Source organism: Somniosus microcephalus, chromosome 23 (assembly GCF_052327205.1).
Source record: "Somniosus microcephalus isolate GS21.2 chromosome 23, FLI_Smic_1.0, whole genome shotgun sequence".
Lineage (NCBI taxonomy): Eukaryota > Metazoa > Chordata > Chondrichthyes > Squaliformes > Somniosidae > Somniosus > Somniosus microcephalus.
The window spans coordinates 64,216,089-64,237,305 of record NC_141009.1 but is presented as its reverse complement, the minus strand read 5'-3'; the positions used below and the strand labels follow the sequence as shown (position 1 = coordinate 64,237,305).

Here is a 21,217-nt window from a genome sequence, read left to right as displayed (position 1 = left end):
TCGTAGTTTCCTTTATTTAAATTGAGGACCCTAGTCTCTGAGTCAACTACTTCATTCTCCATCTTAATGAAGAATTCGATCATATTATGATCGCTCAGACCCAAGGGGCCTTGTATAACAAGATTGCTAATTAATCCTTTCTCGTTACATAATACCCAGGAATGACGTATGAGGAGAGATTAGGTCGATTGGGCTTATACTTGCTGGAGTTTAGAAGAATGAGAGGGGATCTCATTGAAACTTATAAAATTCTAACAGGACTAGACAGACTAGATGCAGGAAGGATGTTCCCGATGGCGGGGAGTCCAGAACCAGGGGTCACAGTCTAAGGATAAGGGGTAAGCCATTTAGGACAGAGATGAGGAGGAATTTCTTCACCGAGAGAGTGGTGAACCTGTGGAATTCTCTACCAAAGAAGGCAGTTGAGACCAAATCATTAAATATATTCAAGAAGGAGTTGGATATATTTCTTAAGGCTAAAGAGATCAAGGGGTATGGGGAGAAGGCAGGGGCAGGGTACTGAATTTGGATGATCAGCCATGAGCTCATTAAATGGCGGAGCAGGCTCGAGGGGCCGATTGGCCTACTCCTGCTCCTATCTTCTATGTTTCTATGTTACCATGACATGAAATGCCTGAGATTCATTTTGGTAGGAAGAACGAGGAGAGGCAATATTAACTAAAGGGTACAATCCTAAAGAGGGTGCATGAACAGATAGACCTGGGGGTATATGTGCACAAATTGTTGAAGGTGACAGGGCAGGTTGAGAAAGCGATTAAACAAGCATATGGGATACTGAGCTTCATAAATAGAGGCATGGAGTACAAAAGCAATGAAGTTATGATGAACCTTTATAAAACACTGGTTTGGCCTCAACTGGAGTATTGTGTCTAATTCTGGGCATCGCACTTTAGGAAGGATGTGAAGGCCTTAAAGAGGGTGCAGAAAAGATTTACGAGAATGATTCCAGGGATGAGCAACTTCAGTTACGTGGATAGACTAGAGAAGCTGGGGTTGTTCTCCTTGGAGCAGAGAAGGTTGAGAGGAGATCTGATTGAGATGTTCATGAGGGGTCCAGACAGAGTAGATAGAAAGAAATTGTTCCCATTGGCGGAAGGGTCAAGAACCAGAGGACTCCGATTTAAGGTGATTGTCAAAAGAACCAAAGGCGACGTGAGGAAAAACTTGTTTACGCAACAAGTGGTTGTGATCTGGAATGCACTGCCTGAAAGGGTGGTGGAGGCTGACACAATCGTGGCTTTCAAAAGGGAATTGGATAAGTACCTGAAGGAAAAAATATTGCAGGGCTACGGGGAAAGGGCCGGGAGTGGGACTAGCTGAAGTGCTCTTGCACAGGCTCGATGGGCTGAATGGCCTCCTTCTGTGCTGTAACCATTCTATAACCCTACATTTATGGAGATAGTTAGTAACTGCGCCTTTATTATTTTCCATAACCAAGGAAGATTGATGATTTTCACGTTGAAAGCTGTGCACTGTTCATTCATGTATTTTATGTAAAATAAACCAGTGTTTGCTTTGAGGCTACAGCCCTCTAGAAACAGTGCTTTTCAGTCCGCCCTCTGTAAAGAGAGGTGAAAACAATTGCGATATTTCAGTACCCGGTATATGGAGTAAGGGTTCTCTATCACAAACCCTGGGTCAGCTGTTTAACTAGATATTGGGCAATAAAAGGTGCACTCCGGAATGTAGAGGACATGAGGTCCACTTCTGGGAGTGACTGGTGACACAGAACACAAGACAATACTCAGTATAAAACCCTGAAAGTTGTGACGCTCGGTAATAATGTTAATGGACACAAAAACATTTCTGGCTCCACTGAAATGATTAGCATTTCCACTTTGGTTCCATGGACCTAGTTTAGAGAAATGCAGCATACTGTAAATCTACGATATCTTTGCTACAGGTATTTAATGACCTGTAATATTTGATTACATTTTTTGGCCTAGAATACCTGTGGGTTTGTGAATGATGTGGGCTCTTTCTTGAGCCCTGAGTTTTTCCAGGATTCTGGTTGTAGCATAGAGGACAGCACTGTGGGGAGGCTGCGTGTTTTCCCCCACAGGGAGTGAAGGAAGATTCAAAGCTGTGGTACTAGGCCCAATCTTTAATGCCTAGCAACAGTTGGTTACAGACAAGCATAAAAGGAGTGCAGCGCAGATTCACCAGAACACTACCAGAGCTCCAAGGGTTAGATTATGAGGAGAGATTACATAAACTAGGCTTGTATTCCCTGGGATATAGAGAGTTAAGGGGTGATTTCATTGAGGTTTTTAGGAATTGATAGCGTAGATAGATCGAGAGAAACCTTTTCTGCTGGTGGGGGAGCCTAGGACAAGGGGGCATACCCTTCAAATCAGAGCCAGGCCATTCAGGAGAGGCTAGGAAACACTTCTTCACACACAGGGCGGTAGACGTGTGGAACTGTCTCCCACAAAAAGCAGTAGATTCTAGCTCAATTAATAATTTTAAATCTGAGATCGATAGATTTTTGCTAGCCAAGGGTATGAAGAGATATGGAGCCAAGGTGGGGTGGATGGAGTTAAGATACGGATCAGCCATGATCTCACTGAATGGCAGAACAGGCTCGAGGGGCTGAATGGCCTCCTCCTGTTCCTATGTTCCGGATACGGGTTTTCTACCTGCATTCTGAACTTGTTAAATGGAGAGTGACTTAAACAGAACTGATCATTATGGAAGGAGTGAATATTTTGAACTGGTAGCTGAAGTGTTCTCTCTTTCTGTTCAGTGGTTGGAGTCAAAGGTCATTTGCTGGCTGAGCATGGTGTTCCTGCAGAAGGCCAGCACTAAATCAGCTTCTCCTCAGACAAGCAGCACACTACAGCGCTGGCGAATACACCTGCAGTTTTTCCTTTATCAGGTCTATGCTAATATGAGGATCGAGGAACTCTTCAGCATTATTCGTGGTAAGTGGATGCAGTCATATCTTCATGGCTAATATTTTAGGAGAGGAAAAGAAAGACTTACATTTATATAGCGCCTTTCACGACCACCGGACATCTCAAAACGCTTTACAGCCAATGAAGTACTTTTTGAAGTGTAGTCACTTGTATAATGTAAATGTGACACTATTCCTCACTTTTTTGGATTTTCAGTAGTTCCACTGTTATCAGTTTGCATCTAGATTTATACTGGGTTATTCCTGACTTTAGTAACATATCGGAGAGGCAGTTCCCAGCTTTATGCTGCTAACAGGGAAGAACCTCTTCCGGTTACTGTACAGCCGGTGATTGTTAGATCCCAATTTCTTTGATTTCCCCCTCCTCCTAGACTCTAGCCTGGCCCTTGAGCCTGATGTGTGGAATTGGGAGCAACTGTTAGGATTCAGCTACCAACAGTGTTCTAACTGAAGTAACATTGTGCAGTTTTTCTCAAAATATATGTCAGCCTTCATGAAGTTTAAACGTGTATATATATCATGTCCTTCAGTCTACATTCCTGTATGGAAGCAGACAACTTGTCATTTCGTTACCGTACTGCTCATTTTCTGCATGTACAGTATTGTGTTTGATTAAAATGCACCTTAAATGTATTCTAATTAATTGGGCTCAGAAACCGATGGAAGTTGCTGATCTTTTTATTTTGAACTGCAGACTTCCCAGAATCCAAGGCAGCGTTGCAGGACCTGAAAGTTTGTCTTGAGCGGACCAATCAGAGGCAGCAATTACTTTCTTCACTGAAAACGGCCCTGGAGACCAGGCTTCTCCACCCAGGTTTGTGCACGATCACCCTCTGCCTCCAGCTCGTACTGTCAGCTACAATCTTTCTAAAATATGCAACGTAAGATGAGCAGAGTTTTGGGGTAATGCACCTCCTATTGTTCAACTGGTGACTTTGAAAAAGCAGACATTTCTTGGTCGTGATGTCCAGTACTATAACAAAAAGAAGCATAAATGCCTCGTTTCACATTTTTATCTGAGCTGCTGAATGTTTTTAGGAGCCTGTCTGTCGAGACTGGTCCTATGTCCTGCTCCATCACTCAGGTGGCTGTAAGGAGCCGGACACGTATTCTGTCAGAACTTCACATGGTGTTTTATGAGGACATTTCAACCGTAGGGTGATTCACGAAGGTTATTGTGGAGTTGAAGTTTCCATGGGAAGAATCCGGAAAAGCGTTACCTTTTAAGTGTTGGGTTTTAAAGCAAACTGTATTCAGACAAACCTAACAAGAAAAGTACTGAGACGAAGGCTGGTTAAAATGCAAAGGAGCTAGATATTGAGGTTGTGTCTCCGGTCAGCCTGTCTCACACCTATTGTGTTAGGTGCTTGGCAGGGGATGTCTGGCATGGGCCCTCCAGTTGGGTTGTGAACACGGAGACAGAAACACTCTCTGGCCATCAGGTTTTTAAAAGAGAAAGCTGTTAGGGCAGACTTTTGCCAGATTCAGAAGGTTAGAATGTAGCATAGTAGTTCAAATTATTTTCAAGTCTAGCATGATGACTGATGTGGGGAAGCCTAGCATCTTTGTTATTTTATATCATTATGTAAGACGAGTTGTACTGATTTAAGTGAGTCCGCTCATAACTTGCTGTGCCTGTTCACTTACTGTCTGAAATAAAACAGCCTGTTTATTTGTATCTAACCTTGCCTTACCAAGTATTGGCTCAGTCTGCCTTCATAAAGATTGGAGAGGCATACAAAGGAGGACGAATATCCAGTTCAAATCACAAGGGTGTCCTATTGTTACACCTGGGCCACACTATTGTATAGTTAGATATTGGACAGATTCCTGAACGCGATTCGCTCGGACCGCTTACATACAGAATATCGAAGGCAAAGTGCAAAGCTTGTAACCACAGGAGATGGGAGGGCGGGGCAGCTTCATAGCTGTGTACAATCCTGTCCTCACTGGATGCCGACATGCACGTTTCCAGCAGAAGTTATTGGGGTTCTGTTCAGGAGTGGAGTCCTGCCAATTTTCTCTTCCCTCACCAGGGCTGCTGGAGACAGTTGGAGCACCCCTCCAGGTGTTGCAGGTGAAATGAAACAACAGCACAGACTGGGGATTGAACCTGGGGAATCTACCTGCACCAGCTCTATAACTAGGTAGACTGCTCGTCACGCAGAACAGAAAATAATTTTGAATTGGTGCGGAACAAGAGGTTAAGCCGATTGAGAGTTGCTTTAACAAGGGGCCAGAATTTTACTCAACGTTTAATATCAGATTAGAGGTTGTCTGTTTTAACTTGCATGATAACACTGTCAGTTACGCGCTCTGCTGTTGTGCCGTCTTAACTACAGAGGTTAATCTTTGGTTAGGTCAAGTAAAATTAAACACTGTTGAAATACATTACTATATTTCTTGAAATTAATCATTATGGTGATTACCTTGAGATACATGTGTATATAAAAATAACTAGCTTGCTTAGTAGTGTGAAGTATATTATGTGAAATTCCAAATGTTGCTAAGGTGGAATATGGGCTACCTGCTGCCAGGCTGTGACCCCATTTTGAGAATGCTGACTGCGATCATCGTAGGTGGTTGAATCATTTCTTTCAGTTTTCTCCTCTGCTGCGACTCGTGCTGTGTTACAGTTCCACAGGCACTGGAAGTCTGGCAGTACCTCAGCCAAGTGGATATTCCTCCTGTGAGCCTAGACAGTGTTGGCAGGCTAGTGGCATCACAACTGAGCTCCTGTAAGGTCCACACACATACATTCCAGCAAGGGTCACCAGATAGAGGTCAGTAAGGCTACCTTGGCTGATCTTCCTCTCCCTGGCCCAACTGCTATTCTGGCTGAGATTAACCAACTCTGTGTAGGCAGGAGGGAATCGAATCAGGGAATGTCTGCTCTATATGCTGTAGTAGCTCACTTGGTGGTGCCTTTGCTTACTAGGCCATCAGGGTAAGTATATTATGTGAAATTCCAAATGTTGCTAAGGTGGAATATGGGCTACCTTCCCAGCTACGTCCGCGACTCTTCCGACGCCCTCCGCCACTTTAACAGTTTCCTGGCCCCAACCGCATCTTTTTCACTATGGACGTCCAATCCCTCTAAACCTCCATCCCCCACCAGGATGGCCTGAAGGCGCTCCGCTTCTTCCTTGAGCAAAGGCCCAACCAGTCCCCATTCACCACCACCCTCAGCCGCCTGGCTGAACTTGTTCTCACATTGAACAACTTCTCCTTTGACTTCACTCACTTCCTCCAAGTCAAAGGTGTTGCTATGGGAACCCACATGGGTCCTAGCTATGCCTGCCTTTTCGTGGGATATGTTGAACACTCTTTGTTCTAGTCCTACTCAGGTCCCCTCCCTCACCTCTTTTTCTGGTACTTTGATGACTGTATCGGTGCCGTTTCCTGCTCTCGCCCTGAACTAGATAATTTCATTCACTTTGCTTCCAATTTCCACCCTTCCCTCACCTTCACATGGTCCATCTCCGACTCTTCCCTTCCCTTTCTCGACTTCTCCGTCTCCACCTCTGGGGATAGGTTATTGACAAACATTCACTACAAGCCCACTGACTCCCACAGCTACCTGGACTACACTTCCTCCCACCCCACTTCCTGTAAGGACTCTATTCCATTCTCCCAGTTTCTCCGTCTCCGCCGCGTCTGCTCTGACGATGCCACTTTCCATACCAGTGCTTCCGACATGTCTTCCTTTTTCCTCAACCGAGGATTCCCCTCTACTGTGGTTGACACGGCCCTTGACCATGTCCGTTCTATCTCCCGCACTTCTTCCCTCACCCCTTCCCCTCCCTCCCGGAACCATGATAGGGTTCCCCTTGTCCTCACCTTTTACCCCACCAGCCTCCACATTCAACGGATCATCCTCTGCCATTTCTGCCACCTCCAGCATGATCCCACCACCAAACGCATCTTCCCCTCACCTCCCGTTTCAGCATTCCGTAGGGACCGCTACCTCCGCGACACCCTGGTCCACTCCTCTATCGCCCCCAACACCCCTTCCCCTTCGCCCGGCACCTTCCCGTGCAAGCGCAGGAGATGCAACACATGCCCTTATACCTCCCCCCTTCCCACTGCCCAGGGCCCCAAACACACCTTCCAGGTGAAACAGCGATTTACTTGTACTTCTTGCAATTTGGTATACTGTATTCGCTGCTCACGAATGTGGTCTCCTCTACATTGGGGAGACCAAACGCAGATTGGGTGACCGCTTTGCGGAACACCTCCATTCAGTCCGTGAGGGTGACCCCGAGCTTCCGGTCGCCTGTCACTTTAATTCTCCGCTCCACTCCCACTCAGACCTCACCGTCCTCGGCCTCTTACACTGTTCCAATGAAACTCAGCATAAGCTCGAGGAACAGCGCCTCATCTTTCGATTAGGCACTTTACAGCCTTCTGGACTCAACATAGAGTTCAACAATTTCAGATCATAACCTCGGCCCCTATCATATACAGGAAACTTTGTGTTATCCGGAGGCTAAATGTCCGGCAAGCTCGAGCCACCGGCAAAAATCAGGAGCCGTTTTGTTAGGTTTTTTTTCTTCTCGTGGCTTTTTTTTCAACAGTCAGGCTCTGCAAAGTCTCTCTGAAGCTGTTGCTAAGCGACAGAGATGCTTCCAAAGTACGGCCGACTGTTTAGAAGCTGTTGCTAAGCAACAGTGTTTGTTGCCAGATACGGAGATGAAAAGCTCCGTATGCTTCAACATTAGCGCTGGTTTGTCCGGCAGTTTTGAGGGAACGGCAACAGCTCGGCCCCGTCGGTGCTGGATAGCACAAAGTTTCCTGCAGATATATTTTTTATCCACACTTTGTTTGTGCCTCCTTTTCTTCTCTCCCACAGGGCAGCTGTCTCATTCTGCCAGTGCAATTTACACTTCATCTAGAGCCATCCTTTGTTTCTTAACCTGTCCCATTACCATCTCCTCTTGCCTTGAATATCTCTTAATGTCTCTTAACCTCTCCTGCCTTCTATCCTATCACAGACCTTCCCTTTTGTTCTTTCACCCCCTCCTCCCCTTTTCCAGCTCCTACACTTGCTTAAAATCTGTTCCGTTTCCTGCTTTTTTCCAGTTCTGACGAAAGGTCATCGACCTGAAACGTTAACTCTGTTTCTCTCTTTACAGGTGCTGCCTGACCTGCTGAGTATCTCCAACATTTTCTGTTTTTACATCAGGATAACATCTTGCCCCTACAGGAAAATGACACAAACTCAAAGAACGAGGATAACCATTTCATGAGAACTCAATACTAGGCACAATTTCCAAACTGAATTTCTACCACAGATTCAACATTTAGCTTTATCTCTTAACTTGGTGCTCATTGGTCAAACATGTCTGGAGAGCATGCTTCAAAACTGGCTTTCAACTGTTAATGGGGTAACATTTCCTTGTTTCAGGAGTGAACACTGCTGATGTGATAACGTTGTACATATCTGCAATCAAAGCCCTTCGCGAGTTGGACCCATCCATGGTTATTTTGGAAGTGGTGTGTGAGCCAGTCCGCAAGTATCTAAGGTAGAGTGTTGCATCTCCAGTTAGGATGAATGGGCGATGTGTAAAGTAAACACCAAGGAGCGATGGTTTACTGTGTTTGAGGGTAAGTGGGTTATGTGTTTTTCTCACTGTTGGTGCTTAGTTTTATACAGCTTGGTACTGTCGATGAGAAAATGACTGACTTGAGGGGTACAGGGCACAATTTTGAAATTTTCTGATGACACGAAACCTAGAAGTGCAGTAAACACTGAGAAAGATAGTAATAGACTTCAAGAGGACATAGACAGGTTGGTGGAATGGGCGGACACGTGGCAGATGAAATTCAACGCAGAAAAGTATGAGGTGGTACATTTTGGTAGGAAGAATGAGGAGAGGCAATACGTGCTAAATGGGTGGAAGCAGAGAGAGATTGGTGCACAAATCTTTGAAGGTGGTAGGACAGGTTAACAAAGCATATGGGATCCTGGGCTTTGTAAACAGAGGCATGGAGAAAGTCATCCTCGGTTCTGAGGGACTGCCTAAGAGAAGATAGAGAAACAAAAGCCAGGAAATATAAAACACTGGTTAGGCCCCAGCTGGAGTATTGGGTCCAGTTCTGGGCACCACACTTTGGGAAGGAGGTGAAGGCTTTGGAGAGGATACAGAAGAGATTTACTAGAATGGTTCCAGGGATGAGGGATTACAGTTACGTGGATAGACTGGAGAAGCTGGGGTTGTTCTCCTTGGAGTAGAGAAGGCTAAGTGGAGATTTGATAGAGGTGTTTAAAATCATGAAGGGTTTAGACAGAGTAAATAAAGAGAAACTGTTTCCAATGGTTGAAGGGTCGATAACCAGAGGGCACAGATTTAAGGTGATTGGAAGAAGAACCAGAGGCGCCATGAGGAAAAAACTTTTACACACGAGTGGTTAGGATTTGGAATGCGTTGCCTGATCGGGCGGTGGATACAGATTCAATAGTAGCCTTCAAAAGGGAATTAGATAAATACTTGAAGGAGAAAAAATTGTAGGGATATGGGGAAAGAGCGGGGGAGTGGGACTGACTGGATTGCTCTTCGAAAGAGCCGGCACAGACTCGATGGGCCGAATGGCCTCCTCCTGTGCTGTACTGTTCTATGTTATGTTTATGCTAGCAGACCTTTGGTGGCATTGCTCACAGTGACTTGCTGTTTGATAACAATAGGGTTATCAACAAAGTGATTGGAAAAATAAGAGTGACACTTACTGGAAGTGCATGCTATACACAAGACTTCAATATATTGCAAGTTGATTGGAGTTCATCTCCAATGTGCTGCAATGAATGGAGGTGGAAATATGAGTTAATACAGTTTTAATGTCAGGGGAAGTGATTTTATGGTGCTCTGCTTGACGGTGGGCTTCATTTTCATGTTAACAATGCAGAACAGTAACTCAGAAAAGTCCTTTTATAAGATGGATAACAAAGGGCCAGCAGTAGTGTGAAAGAAGGGAGTGTTATCAAGAAATAATGAACAGTACAAGGATGGGAGCAGACAGATGAAATGGATCAACAACATCAATCAGGATTTGCGAAGAAAGAAAGCTGGATATCGACTAGGAAAGAGAGTCAGGTTAGGATTGGAAAGCAGTGCTCACTAATTGTACGTTCTCTGAAGTCTTGCTTCTGCCTGGTGTTGCCCCATAGTGGTGTTGTCGAGAGTTGGACCTCAGGCATGTGAAGAATGGTGAGCCACGTCTCGCAGCCTGTGGCTGATGCACGGTCACTGTGCAGCCTTTGGAAACTTTTCTTTCAATTTTGAAAAGTCGTGTTTTCCCCCCAAAAATTTAGAATAGTCAAACATTTTCATTGTCACCTTTTTTAGGTTATTTACATGATCTGCTGAACTCATCAAGCCTGCAGTATTTTGAGCTATTTCATACTGAGTTGAGTTTTTGATAATTTGATAGGTTTATAGCTAAATATGTTACATCAGTGAGGGGTGGAAATGAGACGCAAGTTATTGGGGGTTTGTGAAGAGAAAAGTTTTGGGGACGGATTGGAAAAACGCGAGCGGAAAGATCTAATGGACTGGAAATATTGAATAAACGTAAGATCTTGCAGGATGCTGGGGGAGAGCATTGGGGTGGGTGCAGGGAGTCGGATATTCAAGGTTTTGAATTAAAGGATCTTAGGTGGTTAATTAAAAGTAAATTGAAATGGAGGATTCTGTTGGTAGAGAACTTTGTCCCTCTGACAATTAATCGCAGGGCTCTATCTAGTGGGTGTTAGTTAATTACACAGTAGAGGGGTTTGGACTATATTAGAGAGGTCTGGAAGTGCTTGTGGTTATTTTATATGTTGGGATGAATGGTACAGGCAACATTTAATCAGAGGCAGTGCAAGCTGGAGAAATTAAAGTTCAAACACTTAAATATTGGAAAGAGTCATGTACTGTATCCAGTTTTAATTGCCATATAGAGTCATAGAGTTATACAGCACAGAAAGAGGCCCTTCGGCCCATCGTGTCTGCGCCGTCCATCAAGAGATGGAGAAAATGAAGATTGAAAAAGGAACAAAGGTAATACTGCTCTTGAATTGTTAGCTACACTAAGAGCTAGTAAGGCAGTTAGACAGGTTTACTGATGTGGGGGGAGGGAGAGGATTGAAGATTTTAGAATTGTGAAAGGGGTCTGGAGGGTGGGATGGACATTAAAGACGTTTCTTGTGTTAAATCAGATGAGAACTAGGTGACAATTAAAAGCTATGGACCTTTGAGCTAAACATAAGGAGCAGCTGCTTTACTTTTGAAAACGGGTACTGTCTACATGACATGGTAGACTAGATGTGCTGTTCCCTGTTGCATATTGCGTCCTTTCAGAAGTGCAGTTAATTTTTAAGCTATAAAAGTCCAGTTTTTCATTTCTTGTTGTTTGTTAACCCACAGGACGCGGGATGACACTGTGAGACAGATAGTAGCAGGTTTGACTGATGATTCAGAAGGATCCAGTGATCTGGCGAATGAGCTGTCCAAAGCAGATCCAATCACTCTGGAGCACGGGCATGATAGTGATGATGACATGTCTGATCCAGAGGATTGGCTTCCTGACCCTGTTGATGCAGATCCAGGTAATCCTAAAACTCCCAAGAAGCAGTAAAAGTAATGAAGTGTGAATCTGGGAGCAAGGTCTTTGAGGCTTTAGAGGGGTTAAGGGGTCACAGCTGGATAACTGAATGGGCCAAGTTCCAGAGCTAACAGCACGAGCTTATATTCTGACAACAAATGGATCTGTTATTAAAAAACTGAATCTGTATCTTAAAGTATTGGAAAAGATATTGCTGTTTCTTATCAAGTGAACAGTTTAATCCAGTGATACTGATCAGCTCAACATAGGTGAGATTCACTTATTACATGAATGGACAGTCTGTTTAGGGGAGGGAGCAATATCAAACAAGCATTTGACAAATGTTTCTGTGGGAATACGAGAATTCCCCCTCTTTTCTCCATAGAGATCTCGGCACACAGCAGTGATCCTGAGAAGATCTGATTTCCCCTCCCACAACAACATGTGGCTGGGATCAGGAATTTGAGCGTGGGCTATTGACTCTTCGATCTGTAACAAGCTGAAGCAGGCCCAGGACCCAGTGGTCAATTAGACAGGCAGACCAGAGCTTAATGTTCAAAACAAGTGAGGTTTATTCATTCAAGGCAGTTGTATCTTTTAAGTGCAGAGATGAACAAAACAAAAACAAGGATTACTTTCCAGTTTACAGATTCTAACAGATTCGAACGGAGGCCCAACCAGTTCCCATCTACCACCACCCTCCTCCGCCTGGCTGAACTTGTTCTCACATTGAACAACTTCTCCTTTGACTCCACTCACTTCCTCCAAATCAAAGGTGTTGCTATAGGTCCTAGCTATGCCTACCTTTTCGTGGGATATGTGGAACATTCTTTGTTCCAGTCCTACTCGGGTCACCTCCCTCACCTCTTTTTCCGGTACATTGATGACTGTATCAGTGCCGTTTCCTGCTCTCGCCCTGAACTAGATAATTTCATTCACTTTGCTTCCAATCTCCACCTTTCCCTCACCTTCACATGGTCCATCTCTGACTCTTCCCTTCCCTTCCTCGACTTCTCCGTCTCCATCTCTGGGGATAGGTTATTGACAAACATTCACTACAAGCCCACTGACTCCCACAGCTACCTGGACTACACTTCCTCCCACCCCGCTTCCTGTAAGGACTCTATTCCATTCTCCCAGTTTCTCCGTCTCCGCCGCATCTGCTCTGATGATGCCACTTTCCATACCAGTGCTTCCGAAATGTCTTCCTTTTTCCTCAACCGAGGATTCCCCTCTACTGTGGTTGACACGGCCCTTGACCGTGTCCATTCTATCTCCCGCACTTTTGCCCTCACCCCTGCCCCTCCCTCCCGGAACCACAATAGGGTTCCCCTTGTCCTCACCTTTCATCCCACCAACCTCCACATTCAACGGATCATCATCCATTTCCGCCACCTCCAGCGTGATCCCACCACCAAACGCATCTTCCCCTCACCTCCCCTTTCAACATTCTGAAGGGACCGCTGCCTCCGCGACACCCTAGTCCACTCCTCTATCACCCCCAACACCCCTTCCCTTTCGCCCGGCACCTTCCCGTGCAAGCGCAGGAGATGCAACACATGCCCTTATACCTACCCCCTTCTCACTGTCCAGGGCCCCAAACACCCCTTCCAGGTGAAACAGTGATTTACTTGTACTTCTTGCAATCTAGTATACTGTATTCGCTGCTCACGATGCGGTCTCCTCTACATTGGGGAGACCAAACGCAGATTGGGTGACCGCTTTGCGGAACACCTCCGTTCAGTCCGTAAGGGTGACCTCGAGCTTCCGGTCGCCTGTCACTTTAATTTACCGCTCCATTCCCACTTGGACCTCACTGTCCTCGGCCTCTTACATTGTTCCACTGAAGCTCAGCGTAAGCTCGAGGAACAGCACCTCATCTTTCGATTAGGCACTTTACAGCCTTCTGGGCTCAACATAGAGTTCAACAATTTCAGATCATAACCTCAGCCCCTATCATATATATTTTTTATCCACACTTTTTTTTGTTTGTGTTTTCTTTTCTTCTCCCACAGGGAAGCTGTCTTTCATTCTGCCAGCGCAAGTCACACTTCATCTAGAGCCATCCTTTGTTTCTTAACCTGTCCCATTACCATCTCCTTTTGCCTTGAATATCTCTTAATGTCTCTTAACCTCTCCTGCCTTCTATCCTATCACAGACCTTCCCTTTTGTTCTTTCACCCCCTCCCCCCTTTTTCCAGCTCCTACTCTTGCTTAAAAATCTGTTCCATTTCCTGCTTTTGTCCAGTTCTGACGAAAGGTCGTCGACCTGAAACGTTAACTCTGTTTCTCTCTTCACAGATGCTGCCTGACCTGCTGAGTATCTCCAGCATTTTCTGTTTTATTACAGATTCTAACTCGTAGTTCAGTTGGGGAGAAGCTGGAACTATTTCCCTGCGTTTTATCCTTCCAGGCTGGGAGTCGTTCCAGATTGACCTGAATTGGCCTTTAAAGATTTCTTAAAGTTATGCCGCCTTGCTTTGGTCACTTTGACATTTTATACAATTTCTTAAAGCTGCACCCCATAGCAGATACAGAGCTCTCAAAGCCTGTGGCTCACATATCATCCCTCTCTCATGCTGTTACAATTTTTTAAAACCCGTTATATATATCTGTAAGAACTTAGAAGGTTCTTAATATATTTATATTATTTTCAGTGAGTCACTTTAGTGAAGAAAACCTGATGTAATTCTGTAAACCAGCCTGTTTTATAAAAAGAAGCAGAATTTTATCCCTCATTTTTGCCGCCACTTGAGGCTGGGGTACTGTTCCGTTTTCCTCCATTACAACAATGACTATACTTCAAAAAGTACTTAATTCGTTGTAAAGCGCTTTGGAAGTCCTGAGGTCGTGAAACGCGCTGTATAAATACAAGTCTTTCTACAATTGTCAGTGAACTATTTGACCATGGGTCTGTTCTCGATACTCTCCTGGAGTAACTCCAGTCCATGCTATAGTGTAAAATAAGATGCTGGACGGTGCAGAGTTGGCACCTGGGGCAACATTTATTTGATATTCCACCCAGCTGTAAACAGACTGGAGTCGTGTGTCGGCCAGACCAGGGTTAGAAACATAGAAGATAGGAGCAGGAGTAGGCCATTCGGCCCCTCGAACCTGTTCCGCCATTTAATGAGATCATGGCTGATCATCCAAATTCAGTACCCTGTCCCTGCCTTCTCCCCATATCCCTTGATCCCTTTAGCTTTAAGAAATATATCTAACTCCTTCTTGAATATATTTAATAAGTTGGCCTCAACTGCCTTGTGTGGTAGAGAATTCCACAGGTTCACCACTCTCTGGGTGAAGAAATTCCTCCTCATCTCTGTCCTAAATGGCTTACCCCTGGTTCTGTACTCCCCCGCCATCGGGAACATCCTTCCTGCATCTAGTCTGTCTTGTCCTGTTAGAATTTTATAAGTTTCAATGAGATCCCCTCTTATTCTTCTAAACTCCAGCGAGTGCAAGCCCAATCGACCCAATCTCTCCTCATACGTCATTCCTGCCATCCCAGGTATCAGCCTGGTGAATCTTCGCTGCACTCCCTCCATGGCAAGAACATCCTTCCTCAGATAAGGCGACCAAAACTGCAGACAAAACAGTTTTTCTTTTACCACAATCCGCTCGGTTTTTATTGTTACTGTTTCTGGTTCCAGCCCACACATTACCCGTTTTATTGAATTCAGTTGGACAGCTTGCCATGCTGGGTTCTGAACTCCCGCTTGCTAGTCGAGGTACCCGAACTACACTAAGTGTATCCAGTTGAAACTGGAGGAGGGGCAGGGAGAAAATTATTCAGAAAAACTGTTTGAAACCACTGATTTCCAATACTGATTTCCAATAGGAAAAGTTTAACGTGCACGACTCTTCAAAATGATAATTTCCTTGCAATATCTTACTGTTAGTACTATAAATTTAGCAGGATGGGAAAGGTTTTGATCCAGCTTATAACTCTCTATAAATCTACATTGAGATGTTTCCCGAGGTGCTACCTCTGCACTTTGAATGTCTTGTTTCACACTGCAGCCTGGGTAGGGGTTACTCCTCACTGTCCATCATTCTTTAATCACCTTTGTTTCTCCTTAACTTGATTTCAGGTAAATCTGGTTCTAAGCGAAGGTCTTCTGACATCATCACCTTGCTGGTCAGCATCTACGGCAGCAAAGAGCTGTTTATCAATGAGTATCGTACCCTGCTGGCTGACCGAATACTCCATCATTTCAGCTACATCACCTGCAGGTACCAAGGTGCTTGCAGTGTTTCACGGTTGGATTAGAAATGTTTAACCATAACTGACCTGCCTGTGGGTGATGTGCTTGGTTCTGTGAGATTTCAGATTCCGATATCGGGGCTATCTAACGTTGAATAGGATAGTCACAGCTCCAGTGAGTTTTAGCTGCAGCAGAATTTCATCCTGTTGTTGGTGACTAACAGTGGAGTTCCACTTTAACAGTCAAAGGAGGTTGCAGTAACTGTTGCATTTTTAAACAACTTGCATTTATACAGCACCTTTAAGATAGTGAATCATCCCAAGGCGCTTCACAGGAGCGTTATCAAACAAAACTTGACACCGAGCCACATGAGATATTAGGACAGGTGATCTAAAGTGTGGTCAAAGAGGTCGGTTTTAAGGAATGTCTTAAATGAGGATAGAGAGGTTTAGGGAGTGAATTCTAGGGCCTCGGCAGCTGACAGCACAGCCGCCAATGGTGGAGCAAGAAAAGTGGGGATGTGCAAGAGGGCAAGGGGCAGAGGTCGTAACCATATTTATAACATCCGATAGGGTGGTTAGTCCTATACAGAGGGAGGGCTTTAGTGGCTCCCATAACCCATATGATGAGGTGGGCTGTGAGTATCCACTGGATGTCAGCCCAGAATTCCGAGCCGGAGTTCCACAGGGACTGTCTGGAGCAGGATTCGAACCCTGCACCTTCTGACTCTGAGGTGGGATTGTTACCACTAAACAAAAGACTTGCTCCTATTTCAGTGGTAAATTTAGAAACACAGGCCTACAACAGTTGTGTATATCATATATATAAAGCGGCTCTTCTGTCTGTCTGTCCCGATGTCTGTCTGTCCGTTCTCTATACGTTTGAAAGTTACAGAGCGTACCGACGCGCGCGTCACCTCAAAAGAAAGCTTGCGATTCCGGACCGGTCATAGGCGTATTTACGTTTCGGCCGGACAAAAACCGCGCCCGCGGTATCCGAAAAACGTTCAGCGTTCCGCTCATTAGCATCTCATTAGCGACCGTGTGACGTCGAGGTCGACCAATCGGACGGGCGCGTGCCATCCTACAGTTGAGTGTCGAGTGACTCGACGATTGACCAATCCTACGCTTCGGTGACCTGACCGGTCGACCAATCGGTGCGTGTGTGGGCGGGCCTTATCCTTCTGAACCGAGGTGAGTAGCCGCCATCTTGATTTTTCACAATTTTTTCCCCCACACTTTGTGTGTTAGGGAACTAAGGTAAATATTTTAATGATGTGTTAGGCAATTAAATAACAATTTAATAGGTGGGGGGGGGGGGGAGAGCCTCGGGAAATCGCGGGGTGGGGGGAGAGCCTCGGGAAATCGTGGGGGGGGGGGGAGAGCCTCGGGAAATCGCGGGGGGGTGGAGAGCCTCGGGAAATCGGGGGGGGGGGAGAGCCTCGGGAAATCGCGGCGGGGAGAGAGCCTCGGGAAATCGCGGGGGGGAGAGCCTCGGGAAATCGCGGGGGGGGGTGCCTCGGGAAATCGCGGGGGGGGTGGAGAGCCTCGGGAAATCGCGGGGGGGGGGGCGGGGGGGAGAGCCTCGGGAAATCGCGGGGGGGGGGGAGAGAGCTGATGAGTTTAAAAAAAAGAGGCCGCCAGTTGCGCGGCCGCCTTGACGACGGCACGCATTCGCACGGCCCCCGTTACCCCGGCAACGGGGCACGCCGGCGGTCTTGAAACCACGCATGCGCACGGCCGGCCACCCCGTCACGCCAGTTCCGCAGCCGCCTTGACGCCGGCACGCATGCGCACGGCCCCCGTGACGCCAGCACACAGCCTTGGGAGATCGCGGGGGGGGCGAGCCTCGGGAAATCGCCGGGGGGGGAGAGCCTCGGGAAATCGCGGGGGGGGAGAGCCTCGGGAAATCGCGGGGGGGGGGGGGAGAGCCTCGGGAAATCGCGGGGGGGAGGGGGTAGGGGAGGGGAGGGGGTGGTGGAGGGTAGGTGTGGGGGTGGGGGAGGGAGGGAGGGAGGGAGACAGGGGAGGGAGAGGAGGGGAGGGAGAGAGGGGAGGGGAGGGAGGGATAGGACAGGGAGAGGACATGACAGGGAGAGGGGGGACACACAGGGGCAGGGAGACCAAGCGCCCCAAAATTGCCCTCGCAACGCGGGGCTCCCCAGCTAGTCTACATATATAATAGAGCTCTTCTGTCTGTCTGTCTGTCCGTTCTCTGTACGTTCGAAAGTTATAGAGCGTACCTACACGCGTGTCACATCAAAAGAAAGCTTATGATTACGGACCGGTCATAGGCGTATTTACTTTTCCGTCCGACAAAAATCTTGCCCACGGTATCCAAAAAACTTTCAAAATTCCGCTCATTAAATGGGAAAAGTTCCGCTCATTTGCTCATTAGCATTGAGTGATGTGAAGGTTGACCAATCGTGCGGTCGAGCGACCTGACAGTTGACCGACGGTTGACCAATCGCTGCGTCGCGGGGGCGGGCCATCCTACAGTTGAGTGTTGAGTGACTTGACGATTGACCAATCCTACGCTTCGGTGACCTGACGGTGTGGGTGGGCCTTATCATTCTGAACCGAGGTGCGTGGCCGCCATCTTGATTCTTCACCATTTTTTCCCCACACTTTGTGTGTTAGGGAATTTTTTTGAATTATGTGTTAGGGAATTAAATAACAATTTATTTGAGTTTTAAATTGTATTTAGCAACAGTAGTAAATGAAGTGATCCCCTGCCCTTCGCCCGGAGGCTCGCCTACTTTGACGGCCATTTCGAGCAGCTGTGCCGGCGCAGCCTAGCAGCCCGGGAAGCCTGGGCCTTGTGTTGCGGGCCATGCCGGGAGCCGCCGCACACAAAAATTCCCCGCGGCGTCAGCAGCCCCGCCCCAGAGCCCGACCCAAAGCCACCAGGTCACCGGCTGCGGCGGGCCATGCCGGGAGCTGCCGCGCACAAAACCTCCCCACGGCGTCAACAGCCCCGCCCCAGAGCCGGACCCATAGCCACCAGGTCACCGGCCGCGGTGGGCCGTGCCGGGAGCTGCCGCGCACAAAACTTGCCCGCGGCGTCAACAGCCCCGCCCCAGAGCCGGATCCAGAGCCATCAGGTCACCGGCCGCGGTGGGCCGTGCGGGAGCTGCCGCGCACAAAACCTCCCCGCGGCGTCAACAGCACCGCCCCAGAGCCCGACCCAAAGCCATCAGGTCACCGGCCGCGGCGGGCCGTGCAGGGAGCTGCCGCGCACAAAACCTCCCCGCGGCGTCAACAGCCCCGCCCGAGAGCCCAACCCAAAGCCATCAGGTGGGCGGCCGCGGCGGCCCAGTCTCTCTCTCTCACTCTCAATCTCTCTCTCTCACACTCTCAATCTCTCTCTCTCACACTCCCAATCTCTCTCTCACACTCCCAATCTCTCTCTCTCTCGCACTCCCAATCTCTCTCTCTCTCGCACTCCCAATCTCTCTCTCTCTCGCACTCCCAATCTCTCTCTCTCTCGCACTCCCAATCTCTCTCTCTCTCGCACTCCCAATCTCTCTCTCTCACACTCCCAATCTCTCTCTCTCACACTCCCAATCTGTCTCTCACTCCCAATCTCTCTCTCACTCCCAATCTCTCTCTCACTCCCAATCTCTCTCTCACTCCCAATCTCTCTCTCTCACACTCCCAATCTCTCTCTCTCACACTCCCAATCTCTCTCTCTCACACTCCCAATCTCTCTCTCTCTCACACTCCCAATCTCTCTCTCACTCCCAATCTCTCTCTCTCACACTCCCAACTCTCTCTCTCACACCTCCAATCTCTCACTCTCACACTCCCAATCTCTCTCTCTCTCACACTCCCAATCTCTCTCTCTCTCACACTCCCAATCTCTCTCTCTCTCACTCCCAATCTCTCCCTCTCTCACACTCCCAATCTCTCTCTCTCACACTCCCAATCTCTCTCTCACACTCCCAATCTCTCTCTCACACTCCAATCTCTCTCTCACACTCCCAATCTCTCTCTCTCTCACACTCCCAATCTCTCTCTCTCTCTCTCACACTCCCAATCTCTCTCTCTCTCTCTCTCACACTCCCAATCTCTCTCTCACACTCCCAATCTCTCTCTCTCACACTCCCAATCTCTCTCTCTCACACTCCCAATCTCTCTCTCTCTCACTCCCAATCTCTCTCTCTCACACTCCCAATCTCTCTCTCTCACACTCCCCAATCTCTCTCTCTCACACACTCCAATCTCTCTCTCTCTCACACTCCAATCTCTCTCTCTCACACTCCCAATCTCTCTCTCACACTCCCAATCTCTCTCTCTCTCACACTCCCAATCTCTCTCTCTCTCTCACACTCCCAATCTCTCTCTCTCTCACACTCCCAATCTCTCTCTCTCACACTCCCAATCTCTCTCTCTCACACTCCCAATCTCTCTCTCACACTCCCAATCTCTCTCTCTCTCACACTCCCAATCTCTCTCTCTCTCTCTCTCACACTCCCAATCTCTCTCTCTCTCTCACACTCCCAATCTCTCTCTCTCTCACACTCCCAATCTCTCTCTCTCTCACACTCCCAATCTCTCTCTCACTCCAATCTCTCCTCTCTCTCACACTCCCAATCTCTCTCTCTCTCACACTCCCAATCTCTCTCTCTCTCACTCCCAATCTCTCTCTCTCTCACACTCCCAATCTCTCTCTCTCTCACACTCGTCTCTCTCTCACACTCCAGTCTCTCTCTCTCTCACACTCCCAATCTCTCTCTCACACTCCCAATCTCTCTCTCTCTCTCCATCTCTCTCTCTCTCTCTCTCTCTCTCCTCTCTCACACTCCCAATCGCTCTCTCTCTCTCCTTCCCTCTCTCTCTCTCTCCTTCCTGCTCTCTCTCTCTCTCTCCTTCCCTCTCTCTCCCTCTCTCTCCTTCCCTCTCTCTCCCTCTCTCTCCTTCCCTCTCCCTCCCCTCTCTCCCACTCACCTCCCTCCCCCTCTCTCCCTCCCCCACCTTCTCCCCCCTCCCTTCCCTGCCCCCCTTCCCTCCCCTCTCCCCCTCCTGCTCCCCCTTTCCCCCTACCCTCCCCCTTCCCTCCCCTCCCCTCCCCCTCCTCCACCCCTTCCTCCCCCTTCCCCCCCCTTTCCCCAGTCGCTCTCTCTCTTCCCCCCCAGTCTCTCGCTCTCTCTCTCTTCCCCCAGTCTCTCGCTCTCTCTCTTCCCCCAGTCGCTCGCTCTCTCTCTCTTCCCCCCAGTCTCTCGCTCTCTCTCTCTTCCCCCAGTCTCTCGCTCTCTCTCTCTTCCCCCCAGTCTCTCGCTCTCTCTCTCTTCCCCCAGTCTCTCGCTCTCTCTCTTCCCCCCAGTCTCTCGCTCTCTCTTCCCCCCCAGTCTCTCGCTCTCTCTCTTCCCCCCAGTCTCTCGCTCTCTCTCTCTTCCCCCCAGTCTCTCACTCTCTCTCTTCCCCCCAGTCTCTCGCTCTCTCTCTTCCCCCCAGCCTCTCGCTCTCTCTCTTCCCCCCAGTCTCTC

The 21,217-nt window shown here is 47.8% G+C and overlaps 1 protein-coding gene across 1 annotated transcript in view; it reads left to right on the top strand.

Annotated features, from left to right (window-relative positions):
- LOC147101912 (anaphase-promoting complex subunit 2-like) overlaps positions 1 to 15,794 on the top strand; it is a 51,636-nt gene extending 35,842 nt beyond the window's left edge. The window contains exons 4-8 of the mRNA XM_085965151.1: positions 2,768 to 2,945; positions 3,633 to 3,752; positions 8,346 to 8,463; positions 11,344 to 11,525; positions 15,616 to 15,794. Coding sequence (XP_085821277.1) covers positions 2,768 to 2,945; positions 3,633 to 3,752; positions 8,346 to 8,463; positions 11,344 to 11,525; positions 15,616 to 15,794 — 777 coding nt within the window. The remainder of the gene's footprint in view (positions 1 to 2,767; positions 2,946 to 3,632; positions 3,753 to 8,345; positions 8,464 to 11,343; positions 11,526 to 15,615) is intronic.
- Positions 15,795 to 21,217: the final 5,423 nt, after the last annotated feature.